Source organism: Lithobates pipiens, unplaced genomic scaffold (assembly GCF_037356315.1).
Source record: "Lithobates pipiens isolate NorthernLeopardFrog02 unplaced genomic scaffold, aLitPip1_a1.2 Scaffold_19, whole genome shotgun sequence".
Lineage (NCBI taxonomy): Eukaryota > Metazoa > Chordata > Amphibia > Anura > Ranidae > Lithobates > Lithobates pipiens.
Window position 1 is genome coordinate 371,597,422 of NW_027507764.1, and position 18,629 is coordinate 371,616,050.

At 39.8% G+C, this 18,629-nt stretch overlaps 1 protein-coding gene across 3 annotated transcripts in view; it reads right to left on the reverse strand.

Moving 5' to 3' along the window:
- Positions 1-18,629, reverse strand: part of RIPOR2 (RHO family interacting cell polarization regulator 2) — a 212,610-nt gene that overhangs the window by 48,185 nt on the left and 145,796 nt on the right. For all 3 annotated transcript variants that reach the window (XM_077492291.1, XM_077492289.1, XM_077492290.1), the window contains 2 exons: positions 4,947-5,134; positions 2,383-2,551 (listed from right to left, as the gene is read on the reverse strand). In XM_077492291.1, the coding sequence (XP_077348417.1) occupies positions 2,383-2,551; positions 4,947-5,134 (357 nt within the window). The remainder of the gene's footprint in view (positions 1-2,382; positions 2,552-4,946; positions 5,135-18,629) is intronic.

The window sequence follows — 18,629 nt, forward strand, 5'->3', positions numbered from 1 at the left end:
GGAAAAAAAAAGGACGCCAATTTTGTTTGTGAGCCACATTGCATGACCGCGCAATTGTCAGTTAAAGCGACGCAGTGCCGAATTGCAAAAAGTGCTCTGGTCTTAAGCCAGCAAAATGGTCCGGGGCTTAAGTGGTTAAGGAGATCACATGTGCCTGTGGCTTTTTCCCCAGCCCCAGGTCTCTGTACTACGATAGCAAGATGTTTCCAGATACTCCATTCACGCATTCCCCATGTAAGGATAGAAAGGCCTTCCGAAAGCCAGGGAAAGACTGCAGTATTCACAGTATTTATTCAGCGCAGCTTTTTTATCTTTTATTTGGTTGGTCATCCCAGGCAACATCTCACTATTTTAACTTTTTTTCATGTTTTTTTATATAAAAAAAAAACCATCATTGCTCCAGAGACAACACTGAAAATGTAGTGCTGGGAAGATTTATGGTGTGCTACAGAATGCATCGCTTCCATATTGAGAGCTCTTGCAGAGAGCTGCAGCAGCCATCATGGCCCTATCAGTGCTTTTACTTAAACTAAATTTTAATTGAAACAGAATACAAGAGCCATAAGCCTACCTCCTGGCCTAGTCAGTCTAATAGGGAAATAGAGTCAGGTTCGTGGCTCAACTATACTGCTTAAATTAGAATACAGTTTAGGTGGCAAAGGGTTAAAACTATGGCATAAGTCCTTCGTTGCCAGCCCTTTAAGCTTTAGAAATGCAAGCCAGAGTGTGGTGTGGTGTATCAACATATACCATCTAAAACTAAAATGTCACAGTTTACCCTTTAAGGTGGTCCTTCATACGAGGTGTGTTCAAAAAAGTTTGGTGAATGGTATCAGAAAAGAAACAAAACAGAAGATACAAACAAATTACCTTTATTGGCCTTCAAAATAATCACCATCCTTCACAACATACTTTTGGAAACGTTCATAAAGCTTCTGGAAACTGTCAGCAAAGGCCTCTTTAGGAATCGATCGCAGAACCGCTGTCACACATTCTTGGATTTCCGCTACGTCCACAAAACCTTGCCCTGACCTTGGACTTTTGCAGGCGGCTCTTTTTGGGTTATGGGGAAGACCATGAACGCCATTCCATTGATTGTCGCTTGGATTCCAGATGGAACTGGTAGCACCAGGTCTCATCTCCTGTGACCATGGTTCGTAGAAAGGATGGATCCTGTTCACACATGGTAAATCTCCAGAGGTTTCTATAGGTTTTGCTTTTAGTTTATCTGTCAGCTTATGTGGCGCAAACCAGGAACAGATCTTCCCCTTACCCAAATATTTGCGGACGATGGTGCGCACCGTGTTCTTGCTAATGCCCAATTCCTCCACCGTCAATCATAGAGTCAGTAGCTGATCTCGTGCCAGCATTTGTCGCACTTGCTTGATCATGTCTGGGGTTCTGCTTGTCGACAGCCCACACAAACGTGGCTCATCCTCAGCCGTTTCCTTCTTATCACAAAAAGCATTTGAATGTAAAAAAACATTTTCTGTTCAAAGTTTCCATCCCCTACACTTGCATCACCATTTCATGCGTCTGTCACCGTTTTCTCCAATTTGTAGCAGAACTTGATGTTCACTCATTGCTCCATTGCACTGTAACCCTACCTCTCACACTGACTACGTTTGACTGCCCACAGCGGGTTTACAGTGGCGGTCATGCATAGTCCACGCTAATTAGCGCTTTTTGACTTGTCTCTGGATAGCCATGTGCATGAGCACGCACCTGGCCCATGTTGCCATTGAGATATCGGACCATTCATCAAAATTTTAGACACACCTTGTATAATATAAAAGAGGTAAAAAGGAGCCTTTCATCAAAATAATCATTAAAGTGGTTGTAAACCTCAGACATGAGATATAAACAAAGCATATCCCTCCATAGTGTGTACTTGTCTCAATTAGGAGCACTAAGTGTCATTTCTGTCTGCTGCTAACATGTATCCCTTCTGACAAGTTTTCCTGACACCAAGAGATAAATGGCGACAGGGGAGGGAGCTCCAGCAGAGTTAGACCTACAGCTCTGTTCTTGTAAGCTGTATGGAGGGGGGGGGGGGGTGTCTCTCCCCTCCAATCAGCTCTCAAAACTCTCCTCCACTGTGCTTTGCAGAGTGCAACTTCTGCTCTTCATTCCCTTTTTCTAAACTCTCAAACTTTAAAAATTCAGCATTTTGAACAGCTGTAGAGAAGACTGCGGATAGACAGATAAAACTTATGGAGGAGGATTTGTTTCATTTTGGAGTATCACCTGAGGCCAATCACTTCACTGGATATATGTAAAGCCTAGTGCACACGTGCGGAATATTGGCCCTTGTGTACGGCAGCTGGTCCAACAGAAGCCGACCATGCGATTACAACCACTTTAAACAGACTCCTATCTCACCTTAATGAGCTCAGAGCAGTACTGCAGATGCCTGACCAACGTGATGTCCAAGCTTTCATTTCCTGTAGTAAGGGGCAGGGGACTGCTTGCAACGCTGGTGCCTACTCCAGTGTCCTCCGTGAGTGCCTCGCTCAGGTGCCCTCTGGCTTCTGGATGCTCAGTTCTATAGCTGTAAGACAGAGCAATTAAAACGTATGCAGAATAATGACAATACATTGCATTGACTTTACATCCCAGCACACTAATGACTCTAGAAAATCTATCAAAAGCAGCATATAAATATTTCTATTAAAAACTATACTTAAAAACCATACAGATAAAAAAAAAAAAAAAAAAAAAAAAAACCAAGCACTGCTGAAAACAAGCTTGTTTTAGGATGCAGTCAGAGATGACAATTTCTTTGGCTCCCTGTACATGCATTGTAAGTGAACTTCGGCATTTTCCAATATTTCTCTTTTTCACCAGCTCTCCAACACGTTTTTTTTTTTTTTTTTTTTTTAAGATCAAAGGCTCAGACAAGAAATTCAAGGGTTAGAGAGCAAACATAATCACAGAGAGGAGGGAAACCCTAAGTATTAATGAGTCACGTTTACATGGCAAATACTGTCATGGCTAGAGGAGTGTAAATATTTATATGTATGTAATATGGCAATTGTGAACGTAAAAGATTGTACTATGCAAGCAAAAAGACCCAATTTACGATCGGCAAAACAATCATAGTATAAATGTTTTTACTATTTACGGAAGTGGTTTGTAGAAAATTGCGGATTAAAGGCTATCTCCCTGGGAAAGGATATGAAGTTCCACTTTAAAATGGATAGCGGGAGGGAAATGTAATAACACATACCGCCATGCTGTTATTTCTGAGATATGGCTCTCAGGAAACCTTACCTGGGATGGAGTGATACTGTTAAGTCAATGCGGTAAAGGTCTGTGCGCTTTCCACTTCTTATACTGGCTACAATTAGCCACTTGTAATGGTGACTCCATAGACTTCTATTGCATAAATTGATTCCATTTATAAAATTTAGCAGGGGTCAAAACAGACCACTATGATCTGGGCATAGTTTTCTGAGAGCCTATCTCAGAAAGGGCAGAAAACATTACACTTCCCTCTCTTCTTTACAATTCTATTTACTGGAGATCTACTTTCATGTAGATATCTTGACCAGGAGGAAAAAAAAATATTTAGGGACTTTTTTTTTTCTAGATGCGCTTTTGTGCAGCGCTGGAATCCTAGGTCCAATTCCCACAAAGGACACAATCTAGAAAACGTTTTCATGTTCTTCCTTTGATTTAGTGACTTTTTTTTTTACAACCCAAAAGCAAGTAGAAATAGAATTAAGTTAATTGACCTCCCCAACACCTCCTGAGTATGTGTATGTTCAACTATGGTGGGCAGAAACTGATGTGAATGGCTTAAGTACATGATAAAGAATTATTCAGCTCCATATCAACATACATAAGATAATAAAAAAAAAAAAAGAAAAGTGACCAGCAGAGCTACAAAGCAGAAAGGGCCCCTCTCCTCTGCAGACTGAGTAATACAAATAATTATAATTTTATATTAAATTTAAAAAATATTTAAATATTACAAAACAGTCTGGATAGCAATTTTAATATATATTAATTTCTATTTTAACAGAACTGGAGTTCCCCTTTTTATAGCATTGATTTTTTTAAATTGCAGTGACTTTTTTTTTGAAAAAGACAATATTAAAACGATCGGTTTTATATCTAGCAGCATGGGGTCCGATATTGCACTGGTGTCCAACACAATCAATCAGTTTGTTTGTATAGCCATCTTGTAATGAGTTCTTATGTACTTAAGGGGTTGAGTTATATACGACAGGCAAACATCGGTCAGTAAAATACCACCAGTTATATATGCTTTTAGTCATATTTGAATAGTGCAATGTGAATGTGAGGCCGTGAGAAAATTACACATTGTGTTTTCCCTCCAAAGCTTACACAATATATAGTAGCCGTACAACATGCTAAGGAACTGGCATGTAGGAAATCCCCACCAATCTCTGATTTGAACTAAAACCTATAGGGCTTTTCTGAGAGCATCATATACAATGGATATAAAAAGTCTGCTAGGCTATACCAGCCGCTAAACATAATTGCATGTAAACCTGGCAGGCTGGTTGTACCCCCGTTGATCGATCGATCAATTCAGGTTGCCCATACATGGTTCGAACCGTCTATAGCCTGTTCTTATATTTCTCTTTCTAATAAAGAGTTTGAGGGGGTGTGTAGACTTGTTATATCCACTGTGTACATAAACGCTAAAAGGTACTTTAACTATACTACTAAATATAGAGTTCATAGAAAAATAAATAGGCCAATACCAGCATCCTTGGTGCTACACTTTACAATCCCAACTTTGGGAATTGGGAGCAGTACCAGACGTCATTAAAATGATTGGATTTAATAAATTCAGTTCAATCTATCATGGCATTATGAACCTTTATTTTTAAAGGCTTTGTCTTCCTTGAATATTGTTTGGAACAGGATTTGGGTGTTGCCTAAAACATTGAAAAGATCTTTGGAATACATACCTTTGCTTCTCCATCTCAGTCTCTGAAAAAACTGAATCTGCACCTCCACCGTTACAAATCCCGCCACCATCCTCATCAACATCATCCTCATCAAAGTCAGAGGTGTTCAGGAAATCAAAGCTTTCTAAAGCACTCTCAACAGTTAGACTTATACTGGAAGACCTGCTTCGGTTTACAGATGACTTGCACTGCAAAGGTAGAAGGAACCAGTGAAGATCAGACACCAGACATACTTATTTGTCACATACATAGGTGAGAGGAACACATTGCAATAAGACATACCTGATAATCGGGAGGACTCTATCTTCTAATATTGGTTTGCTGTCTACAATGGCTAAATCATGATAACTCATAATAATTATATATATATATATATATATATATATATATATATATATATATATATATATATATATATATATATATATATATATATATATATATATATATATATATACACACACACACACACACACACACACACACACACCTACTGTGCAAACGTTTTAAACAGGTGTGAAAAATGCTGTAAAGAAAAAAAAATGTATATATATATATATACATACAGAGTATAGTACTGTGTAAAGGTTTTAGACAGGAGGGAATAATGCTGTAAAGTAAAAATATATATATTTAATTGTTTATTTTTTTATCAATTTACAAAATGCAAACTGAGAACAGAAGAAAAATCTAAAATAAAATCAATGTTTGGTATGACTACCCTTTGGCTTCAATTCAGCATCCATTCTTACACTTGCACACTTTGCACATTTGCATGAATTCAGGGGTTTTGTAGGATTAAAGTTAGGTGTATGATTAATTATACCAAGCAGCTGCTAATGATCATCAATTTCATATGTAGGTTAAACACAGTCATTGAAACAGAAGCAGCTGTGTAAGGCTTAAAACTGGGTAAGGAACAGCCAAACTCTGCACTAAGATGAGGTTGTGTGTTACAATATTTTTTATAAAGAAGATTAAGATATAATACATAAACAGGGTATTACAGATATGTTATATAAAATAACATTAATGAATATTCAATTAAACTTATTGGGAATAGTTAAAAAAAATAAAAATAAGAAAAAGGTAGGAAACAGATGAAATAAAGAAGCATAGAAGAGGTGGTTTAGGATATGCTGGGTTTTATATGAATGGTGGATTACCCATATAATTTTATAGAGAAAGTAAAGAATAATCAATATTAAAGTCGAGTTCCACTCTGAACTTAGGATTTTTCCGTCATATTTACCTGTAAAATCCTTTTCTTGGAGTACATCACAGGACACAGAGCAACCATAATAATGACTATATGGGTTATTCGTGACCTACTGGTGGATGGACACTGGCAGATAGTCAAACAGGAAGTCCATCTCTATATAACCCCTCCTACACAGGAAGGACCTCAGTTTTGTAGCAAAGCAATGAATATCCCAAAAAAGATGGGAGGGACCTCTGTATCACGTGAGGTACTCCAAGAAAAGGATTTTACAGGTAAGTATGATGGAAAAATCCTAATTTATTTATTGTACATCATGGGACACAGAGCAACCATAATAATGATTATATTGGATGTCCTAAAGCAATGCCTTTGAGGGGAGGGTGACACAATCACAGAAATTGCCACCTTAGAAGGACTCCTCCTGCTGCCCAAAACATGTGGCCAAAGCAGTATCCTCCATGGCTTTGATATTCATCTGGTAAAATTCTGTGAATGTATGAACAAAAGACCATGTAATGGCCTTAAATCCTGAGCCACGGACACCTGATGGCCCAAGATGCTCCCACACACCTGGTAGCGAGCGCGTTTACCAAAAAAAGGGGCGGGGGACCTTGCCCTTTCAAGCCATAGGCTTGAATAATTAACTGGCAACTCCAATGAAAATAGTTAACTTGGATGCCTCCTGCCCATCCCGGGCTCTACTGGCAGCACAAACCAGGATTCCGGACCTGTACCGACAAATCAAGTAATTCTGACCACCAAAACTACCTCCAGAGTATGCAGTGATCAAGAGCAACTCTAATGCCTCATACACGCAATCTGACATTCCGACAATAAAACCGTGGATTTTTTTCCCGACGGATGTTGGCTCAAACTTATCTTGCATACACACGGTCACACAAATGTTGTCGGAAATTCCGAATGTCAAGAATGCGGTGACGTACAACACGTACGACGAGCCGAGAAAAATTAAGTTCAATAGCCAGTGTGGCTCTTATGCTTGATTCTGAGCATGCATGGACTTTTATGCATTGGAATTGTGTACACACGCTTAGAATTTTCGACAACAAGTTTTCTTGACGGAAAATTTGAGAACCTGCTCTCAAACATTTGTTGTCAGAAATTGCGACAGCAAATGTCCGATGGAGCACACACAGAGTCAGAATTTCCGACAACAAGCTCACATCGAACATTTCCCATCGGAAAATCCAATTGTGTGTACGAGGCATAACACTCCACTTAGCGAAGTGATAGCAACCAAAGAAGCAACCTTCCGAGATAAAGAACTAACCGAATCTCTTGATTGGTTCAAAAAGTGGCCTCTGCAAGGACAGTCAAGATCAAATTCAAGTCCCAAGGACACAAGAATGGCTTGACAGGCGAGACTGCCTATGCTACACGCTGTATGAAGGATGAATCAAGGAGTGAGAAACAATAGCTCCTGGAAAAAAAAATGTATAGGGACAAAACTTGACTCTTAACGGTACTTAAGGCCAATCTCCTTTCCCGTAGGGATTGGAGAAAGAAAAAGAATATCTCCCACTCACATATTTCTGCGGGTGCCACTTCCTGACTTCACCCCAGGAAAAAAATATTTCTAAGTCCTGTAATTGAAGTTCCCCAAAGCTGACTTCCAGGGGCTCAACAGTGCCGAGATGCTGAGATACAGAATGTCAACAATATGCCAAAGAAACAAACCGAAGGTTAATTTCCTAAAACACTAGCAGCACTTAAATTAACACTTATGACCCTTGTCTATAAACACACAATGTTTGTTTTATACACAAAATAAATTAAATAAATTAAATCAGGTAAAAAAAATAAAATAAAAGTGCTATAAAAACACAATAAAAATTTCCTCGCTGTGACCCAGCACAGATCGCAATATTTCACAATAAAAAATTCATCGGAACAGTTCATTAAATTATATAAAAAATTATGTGCAGTTCATTGTTAAGTGAGGATAAAAAGGTCATGCAGCAAATGTTGATAGGTGATTCACCACACAAGTAATTACTCCTCCACCACACCTTCTGTGCAATTCCCTATGGTTATTGCACTTATCAGACTCCGCTAATTTAAACGCTCATCATATAACCAGATACACCATCTCACTTGCATACACGTCCCCAATATATTAGATTCCGCTGGTTCAAGTGCTTATCGTGTCATCAGGTGTGTCGCCTCACTTAACCACTTGCCTACTGGGCACTTAAACACCCCTCCTGCCCAGACCAATTTTCAGCTTTTGGTGCTCTCACACTTTGAATGGAGACCTTGGATTGTGGGCTCCTTAAGGGTAGGGACCGATGTGAGTGTGCAATGTACAGGGATAGGGGCAATTGTAGACACTCAGGTTGAACTTGATGGACTGGTGTCTTTATTCAACCTAACAAACTATGAAACTATGAAACTATGAAATAGAGCTTTCTTTTGGTGGTATTTGATCACCTCTGGGTTTTTAATTTTTTGCGCTATAAATGAAAAAAATAACGAAAATTTTGAAAAAACAACACATTTTTCTTTGTTTCTGTGATAAAATTTTGCAAATTATAAATTTTTCTTCATAAATTTTGCACACAATTTATACTGCTACATATCTTTGGTAAAAATAACCCAAATTATTGGATATTATTTGGTCTTTGTGAAAGTTAGAGAGTCTACAAGCTGAGGTGCGAATCATACAAAATTGATCACATCTGATGTACTGGTGGCCTATCTCATTTCTTGTGACCCGAACAAGCCAGGAAAGTACAAATACCCCCCAAATGACCCCTTTTTTTAAAGTAGACATTCCAAGGTATTTAGTAAGAGGAATGGTGAGCTTTTTGATGTTGTCATTTTATCCCACAATTCTTTGCAAAATTAAGATTTTTTATTTTATTTAAATTTTTTCCACAAAATTGCCATTGTAATAGGTTATTTCTCTCACGTGGCATGTGTATACCACAAATAATGCCCCAAAATAAATTCTGCTACTCCTCTTGAGTATTACGATACCACATGTGTGGGACTTTTTCACAGCCTGGCCACATAGAGAGGCCCAACATGCAGGGAGCGCCATCACGTGTTCTAGGAGCATAAATTACACATCTAACTTGTTGACTACCTATTACACTTTTGAAGGCCCTGGAGCACCAGGACAATGACACATGACACCGACGTGGCACTGAAACATGGCACTGATGACAGATGCCACGTGACACTGACAGATGGCACTAATATGCAGCACTGATGACAGATGAAACTAATACGTGGCACTGATGATACGTGACACTGATGGCACTGATACCTGGCATTGATGACACGTGACACTGATAACAGATGGCATGTGACACTGACAGGTGGCACTGATGACTGAGACACGTGACACTGATATGGCACTGACACGTGGCACTGGGGACAGGTGGGCACTGTATTTTTTTTTTACACTGACCGCTGCAGAGATGCAGCGGTTCATCTCTCTCTCCTCACACGCTGTCTGTGTGAGGAGGGAAAGCCGGCGATGAGAGATGATCTCATATGTTTACATATGAGATCATCTCTCATTGGGCACGCTGATCACGCTGTAAACGGTCGCTGTGATTGGCAGTTTACAGCGATCTGTGACTGGCTGGCCAGCACAGAACTTCCCCGATGCGCGCCCAAACAGAGGACTTTCCACTGCAATTACAGAAATCTTTAATGAGGCTGAAAACAACCCGGCATATGAAGCTGTGCGGATATAGATCTAAAGATAGACCTCATGCCCCTATTCAGTTTCAAAGCTGCTACCATTTAATTGTTTTACAATCATGAGCCCAAAACAAGGCAAACACTGACCCAACTAAGGAAGGCGCAACCACCTCTGAGACTGCTCTAAAATCTTATGGAGATACTCTCAAACACAGCAACCTCAGATGCCTCCCTCACTTAGGAGGGAAACCTGGGCAGTCTCCCATTCAAGTACTAACCAGGCTTGATCCGAGATCAGGCACCACAGTGGCTCAGATCACCCTGATGCCATTGGTCCAACAGGAGATGTGAATATTGCCAGACCACTGAACCTGAGGGCAGTGGCACCCTTCTAAGTCATTTAGCTAGTCTAACAGTTACATAATAAAGCGACTGTATTAGACAAACTAATATGCAGTTCCACAAGAATCCAGGCCCAGACAATGTTGGTCTACTGCTATACAACCCCATAAGTATGCAGGTATACAAGTATTCTTGCCATTCATGCATCTTTGTATACAGCTCAAGGCAATAAGCACATTTTTGTAGTCCTGGGCAAAAAAAAAAAAAAAGATATGTATGTAGTTCTAGGCAACTAAGCACATATGTATACAGTTTAAAAACTAACCATATATGTATGCAGTATAAATGAAAACCTGCTAGCATGCGTTCAATATGCATTTATGGAGGCATGCGTTTATGGAAGCATGTAGGTATGTGCTAAAGCAAATATGCGTTTAGGCAAAACACAAAGCGTGTGTCCATGCAAACATGCACTTACACAATACATGCCCATGTAGACCTGCATTTATGGAATAAGCAAGCATGCGTTTATGAAAAGTGTTTATACAACATATACTACGCAACACGCATCTAAGCAAACCTGTCTATGCACCATATGTTTATGCCAAACATGCATCCACGCAAACATGTATATTTATGCAACACACGTCTATCCAACATATGCTTATAAAAAAACCTGCGTTTCCGCAACATGCATCCATGCAAACACGCTGTCGAAGCCAGCCTTGGAAGGCTGCATGCTGGGCACTGCCCGCTTGTCGGGTTCGGGGGGCCACAGGGTGGGGCCCTCTGCGAACATGTGCCTATGCAGGCTTGTGTTCTATGCAAGTTATTAATAGTCAAGATTAGCCAACTACATAGGCATCCAATATGTGCAACCCATCCTGCGACTTGGGACTGCAAGGTCCCTGACAAGTCGCACCCCATGATTTCCAATGAGTACACTTCACATTCGTGTGACTTCAAGTTGCAGCAACCTCAAAGCAGGTCACTCCAGTCTAAACTTGGCGCAACTCGATAGACCTCAAGATTACACAGGCACTGCTTCACGTCACTGAAAAATTGCATTCAAGTTGTGAAAAGGGAGCCCAAAACTAAGCTCCTGCAGACCCAATGCATGTTATTCTGGAGACAACTCCTTCAAGCGCATCGATGTCCATGGTCATCCAAACGTGCTTATGCCATATGCATGCAACAGCTATGCAAAACTTGTGTTTATTCAAGCAAGCGTTTAGGCAATAAGTTTGCAAGCATGTATATTATGCTGCACCTGGCCAACTGCACTTAGCCCCATACTAGTTTTTACTAGTTTAGCACATATGCATGCCACGCAGCCTTTTCCTGCTTCAGCCTAAAAGTAAGCTCCTGCAGACCAAATGCACATTATTATAAGGTTTGCAAGTATGCACCTGTTTAACTGCACCAAGCCCCATACTATTTTTGTGCCAAATGCACAGTATTCTGGAGACCCAACACTTTAAAGTACACTGCTTGGGTTGTATCGACTTGCAGTTGTACAGCCCCCCCCAATTAAGCAGTAAGTACGCAGTATATGATCATGACTTGTCTGGCCACACATTGCTCCCATAGTATGTATTCACACTTCACTAATATCCATGGGCTGTTATGTCTCAAGAGGCCCTGCAGAAGCTGTCCGTCACATGGCTTTCTCAATATGGCCACCCTTCCACTTCCTGCCTATATAAAAATAGGCCATACTGAGCGAGCCTGCGCCCTCTAGTTCACCATTAAACTAATAAGGTAAGTGAAGAAAAAAACTATCCAAAAATGAGGGGTGGACTTTCCTTTAAAAACAAGATCTAAAATTGGGTGGAACTCCACTTTAAGTGTGTTGGTAAAGTCAAGCCATGGAGACCAGATTGGTTATCAAGTAGGATATATGTTAATTTTTCATCAATCATGGTGCCTATAATTCTTTGCTTCACTTCTCTAACATTCAGGGATGGAGTTCTCCAGGCTTTAGCAATAGTTTGTCGTGTGGCCAAAAATAAATAAATAAGAGAGATTAATTTTATCTCTGGTTTTCTAAAGCTCAGATGTGGTTTATGTAGCAAAGCATGGGTGTAGATTTAAGGATTTGTTAAACATTTCGCTAATCATATCATAAATTTGTGTTTCTGGACAAAAGGGCATTCCCAACACATGTGTAAGTTGCTTTAGCATTACACCTTCCAAAGCAAAAAGGGGAGATCAAAGGAGAAATATGCAATAGTTTTGTTGGAGTCACTCCAGTGAAGGGAGTATTTTATATGCATTCTCTTGGGCTAGCGTATTAATGGAACATTTAGCCACATTGATCCACATTTTACTCAGTTCGGCGAGATGTAAAGGATCTCCTAGATCAATTTCCCAAGCAAGTGCATAGACAGGTTTACTAATGGTTTGGGAACAAATTTGTGAAGCGTAAATAAGAGAAATAATGCCAGGTGAAAGTGGATTTAATTTGCATATTTTTTTAAAAAGAGGGTCGGACAGGTTATGGATGAAGGAAAGAGAAGGGTATTTATAAAATATGTAATTAGAATTAAGCGTGACGATATTGATAGAGGAAGATGTCAACGTTTCGAAAGAGAAGATTGTGTTTTGATCCCTACTAACGATAAAAGGTCATGTATAAATGTAACATTTTTATTATGACACCAAATAAAATTTTCGGAATCCTCCATGGCTGGGGGGGGGGGGATATAGGGTTGTTAAAGCGGTTGTATACCTGCTGACACTTTTCCTTTTTTTTTTTTAATACCCCTGTAAAGCAAAAGGCATAATGAGCTAGTATACACCGCTTCAGTATCTCACCTGGTCCACGGCGAGGGAGATGACATGTTGCCTCGGCATGTCTTCCAGGTATCGCGGCTCCAGCGCTGTGAGTGGCTGGAGCTGCAATTTTGCCACTCCCGTGCATGTGTGCGGAAGACTTCTTTCTGGCAATGCCTGGCGTCTGCTGAGCTTTCAGCTGAGAATCCCCTGTGGGCATGCGCCGCTGCAGTCAGTGGCTCAATACAGGGGAACTATCTCCTAAACCTTACAGATTTAGTAGATTTTTTTTTTTACCTACAGGTAAGCCTTATTATGGGCTTACCTGTAGGTAAAAGTTAAAAAATTGACTATACAACCACTTTAAGAATCCCAGATAAGGGAAGATGTGGAGCTATCAGATGACTAGAGTATTTAAAACAGTCCCAGCAAAAGAGAGAATGGCATAGAGTAGGATCACCTATAAAAGGGACGATTGGAAGGGGGAAGCCGAATTAGAACAACTAGAACACATAACTAACTTTCATAAATCGAATCCCTCAAAACACATTTTTTTTCATGAAAAATGCTGCATTGTATTGTTAACTTTTGTTGAAATACATGGGGGAAATTGTCCAAGGAAACTACTAAGAGAATTAATAATAATTCCCTTGAAAAAAAAAAATGAAATGCTAATTTAAATCTAAACATTTAGACAGAGGATGTGGCATGGAAAATTATACAATATAAGCCGTATTCAATAAAACATTCTTTAGTAATTTAATGTGTAAAAAGAATGTACAGTGCTTTTGTAAAAAAATGTTTTATTTAGTATGGTCAAAGTTAAAAAAAAAATGCAAGTCCTACATTTTTTTATTTTAGTAAATATTGCAAAAAAAATTATAGTATAATCTTCTATCTAGCCAGAAGATGGATTCTGGTCTCCTTTTCACAGATGACACAGTACTACGGTCTCTGTTCTGAAAGAAACTTTTCTACTCAATGCATCATCATAGGATTAGACAAGTAGAGCTTCAAAGTAAACTTAGTATGCTTGTAGCCAACTCATAGTACCATTTGAAATCATTTATTACTTGTTAATATTTTTTTTTTTTTTTACAAAACAAGAACTCTTTAGGTGGGCAACCTACTACACATTTTATGGCAATGTAAGAGATTTTAAAGCTTCTGGATTCAAACATTCCAATTGATCTCTAGGCCAACAGAAATACTAACCCCACCAGATCCCACATTACTGTTGCTTAACATAGGTATTGAGAAATTCCCCCTCCCTTTACCGTACTGTAATCTCCGATGTACTAAGAGTGTCAAAATCTTTAATTATCAGGTTATGGCGGAAGGACCTTTTCGCCTAACATATTTGAACTGATTGCTACAGTTAACCTCAACTGTTTATATGAACGCTCTGTGTCCCTTAGAACCAACTCGCATACTAAATTTGAAAAGGCATGGAAGCCATGGAGTAAATGGTCACAATCTTAACCCCTAATTTTTTGCTGTTGATCTCAAATGTGATGCAAATCCTTTCACCGTTTCCCAGAGTGTTATTGTTTTATTGTTCTCCCTTTAGGATATCTGTGATCCAGTTATGTTTAGCCATATGCATAATTTTGCTACTGATAGAAGCATCACGTCAGAAGATCCTGTCTACGTGTATGTGAAGATTCACTTTACCCACTTAAGAACAGACCTCGTTTTGAGATTTGGTGTTTACAAGTAAAAAGAAAATTTTTCTGCTAGAAAATGACATAGGAAAAAAAATATATATATAATGTTTGGGGGTTTCTAACACCCTAGAGAATAAAATGGTGGTCGTTGCAGTACTCAAACCGTATTTGCGCAGCGGTCTTACAAGCGCACTTTTTTGAAAAAAAAAAAAATACAACAGTAAAATTAGCCCAATTTTTTTTATAGTGTGAAAGATAATGTTACACAGAGTAAAATGATACACAACATGTCATGCTTTAAAATTGTGCCCGCTCGTGGGATGGCGACAAAATTTTTAACCTTACAAATCTCCATAGGCAATGTTTAAAAAATTCTACAGGTTGCATGTTTTGAGCTTCAGGAGGAGGTTGAGGGCTAGAATTATTGCTCTTGCTCCCACGATCGCAGTGATATCTCACATGTGTGGTTTGAACACCGTTTTCATATGCGGGCGCTGCTCACATATGCGTTCGGTTCTTACTTTTTATTTTTTACACTGTTCTTTAAAAAAAAAAATAAAAAAAAAATTTAAGATTTTTATTCCTATTACAAGGAATGTAAATATCACTTGTAATAGAAAAAAAAAGCATGACAGGACCTCTTAAATATGATATCTGGGGTCAAAAAGACATATATACACAAAAATGCATTAATAAAAAAAAAAAAAAAAAAAGAAGAAGTAATTTAATTATTTTTTAAAGTCCCTTTAAAAGCTATGGGCAGAAGTGACATTTTGATGTCGCTCCTGCCCTGCAATGGTATGTAGCCGAGCGGGGGGGCCATCTTCCCTTCAATCAGCTCCACACCACAGACCGAGAAGGAACTGATCGCCTCTGCCCCTACTGACGGCTCTGGTAAGGGGCGGAGGGCACTGGAGTGCGGCGGGAGGGTCCTTCTCCTGCCATCAATAAAAGTGATCTTGCGGCGAATCCACCACAGAGACCACTTTCCTCCTCAAACAGACAATGTATAATGAAGGCGGACAGTCTGCAATTTGTTACTGTTTACTGTAATATGATTATCTAAACTCAATAAACTCACTGTTGGTAAAAAAAAAAAAAAGAACTCTATATAAAATTATATAGGTGTACAAAACATCAGTTAAAAGAAGCTAAACTTGGTGTCATGTCTGCTACATTTAATGGAGCAGCCCAATATGAAATACAAGTTTTCTCCAACCTAATACAGTAAATGCTGTGAAGTCCGATTGCAGAAACAGGCGTACAAAAGTTCTATGGTTGTCTATAGTCAACAACATTCTAAACATGGGAGGACCTCACTGCAAATTTGCACAACACTGAGGAAAAAATTCAGACCAACTTGAAGACCCCGACAACACTTCTTTTTTTAAGGGTGCTTTTTTAAACACTCTCTCACAGATGAAAAACCCCCAAGCATAAGTTCTGCATTATTAATGGCTATATCCAGTGACCCTACCTTCTCCTCGCTCCATCCCTTCTTTCTCTACCTGCTCCTTCCCTTCCTGGGAGGAACCTATACCCTCCTGCTCCTACTTCGATCTTCTTGGTAACTTCTTCCAGATACCAATAGGACACCTTACTTTACTCCATTTACTTCGACCCCAACAATTTACTGCCATCTTTTTAGTTACTGCTATGGTCGTCTACATACTTTACTGTCAGCGCCCTCGTTCTGGCCTGTTCTCTTCCCAGTTGTGGGGCACAGAATTGCTCTACTGCCTGTTTATCTCGTTTCCTACTGCACTGCATTTGTCAGCGAACGTGTGCATTTCTCACAAACTATTTGTGTGGGGATCCACAAAACTTTTGTCACATTGCACAGAACCACTATGTATCCTTTGCATCCGTATGTAAGATTTTACTCCTTTTTAGTTGCTGGTCTGTATCTGGACAGTCTGTAAGGTGACTAAAAAGAAGGACACATTCACCCTTCAAGTATTGATGATTATAGTTTCCCTTTAAATGCAGTAACCCATACTAATCAAACATAATCTATCTTGTTCATACTTTATTCTGAGTGAACTACAATTGCTTATTATGGGCGACAACAATGAAGAATTAGGAATGAGAACTCTTTATGCAAGTAAATATAGGATAATGATGTTCAAATCAATAACCCATGTAGTAATAGGAACATGAAGAGGAATAATAGAAACCTCTTAAAAGGTTTCTAAAAATTCTAAAGGTTTTACCTATTACTGCTAGTTTTCCCCCACCCCCCTCCCAACACTTACCCGAGTCCTCCATTGATCCAGTGCTGTGTCCGGCCGCAGGTCTTCTCTCTCTTCTCCCTATTCTCATAGGCTTTGCTGAGAGCAACAGGAGCCATAGGGCCCTGCTGCTGTCAGTCAAATCTTGTGAGGAGAAAGGGGTGTCACTAGGCTTGGTGTCACCTGGTGCAGTAAAACATGGTGTCACCCCTCCTCTCCACCCGGCGATGTCACTGGCGCATGCATTCTGAAGGTCTGGCATACTGTGCCGGACCTTCAGAGCACCGTGCCGTAACTGAGGGCTCCCGCACACATGCGTGGGAGTGACATTGCAGCTCTGCCCATACTTTTCGGTATCTTCTTTCCTCGGGGACAGATTCGATCCAGAGATCCCACTGTATGGCGATCTCTGGATTGGATTGGTCCCTGGGGACAGTAGATAATGGCATTATTGGCATTGATGATTTGATTTGGAACTGACCTGCTGACACGGCTTGGTGCTTGCTGGACCAGATCTAATGGCCACAGGGAAGATGGCAAGATGCTGTGACCTGCTGACAAAGCGTGTTGCTTGCTGGACCGTGGTGGATGGTATCTGATGGCCACAGCCAGGGAAGATGACAAAATGCTGCTGTGAACTTCTGCTTGCTGGATGGATCTGATGTGGGTCACTGTCTGCCTACACCTGGGCAGCGGACAACCCCCCTCCCCCGTTATCAGACTTGCTAAGGGTGGGCAGCTCAGTAAGCTACTATTCCTATATATAGTATAAAATATAGCTGTGTCCAGTACATCCCCCACCCCCTCACTTATTAGACCAATGTAAAAATAGAAAACTGCGCCAACCCTATACTAATAAAAATAATAATAATGAAAAAAATAATAAATAAAAATAAAAATAAAATCAAAAAATATGAAATATATTATCGAAATGTGTAGGTGATTATCACAAATGATAATAACAATAAAAACACCTTAAGTGCAAAATAAAACACAGCAATGCATAAAGAAATAGTGTCATAAACAAAAGTCCAATCATGAAAAGTTCGTATGTGAATCCGGATAAGCGTTTGTGACACCACAGTGATTCAACACGATCCAAAAGCGCATAAAGTGCCCGTCACCGTATATTAAATGCGCTTACCAGAAAATAGGCAAGTTAGGGCGTTTGTATATATTCAATGGGTCCCATCAGAAGATATCCTCCTTTTTAGTGGGTCAACTCTTCATCTCATAATAGTGCCCTCCAGATAATAATATACTTCGTGATCCCAAATGGGGTGCTCAGTAATGCCCAAAAAAGAAAGGAGCTAACATGGCATAATATCGTTTGGATAGTTTATTAAAAGAAAAAAAGGTAGCACACTTACATGTGTATGGATAATTTACAGCTTGTATAAACGGTACATGAAAAGCCGGCCGGCAGAAACAGGAGCCCGTCCTCCTCTCAAACAACGTGGTAGAGTCACTGCGTGCCCTCCCAGACGCGTTTCGTCACATCTGACGTTGTCAATGGGGAACGGGCAGCGCAGTGACGCTCCACCTCATAAAGATCCTATAGCGTACCAAGCCTCATTCTGAGATGTAAGGCTAGGTCATAGCGCGCCATTGTAAGTAATGGCAAGTAGCCCTAAAACAGGTACAGTTTGTCCGCTGCTAATGATGCAACGGAACTCCTTGTGATATAAATCGCTAACAACCTCAACATGGTACGAATGCATCGGATGTTCAAAAAATGAAAAAAAGGAAAAGAAAAAAAGAGGGATTTGCA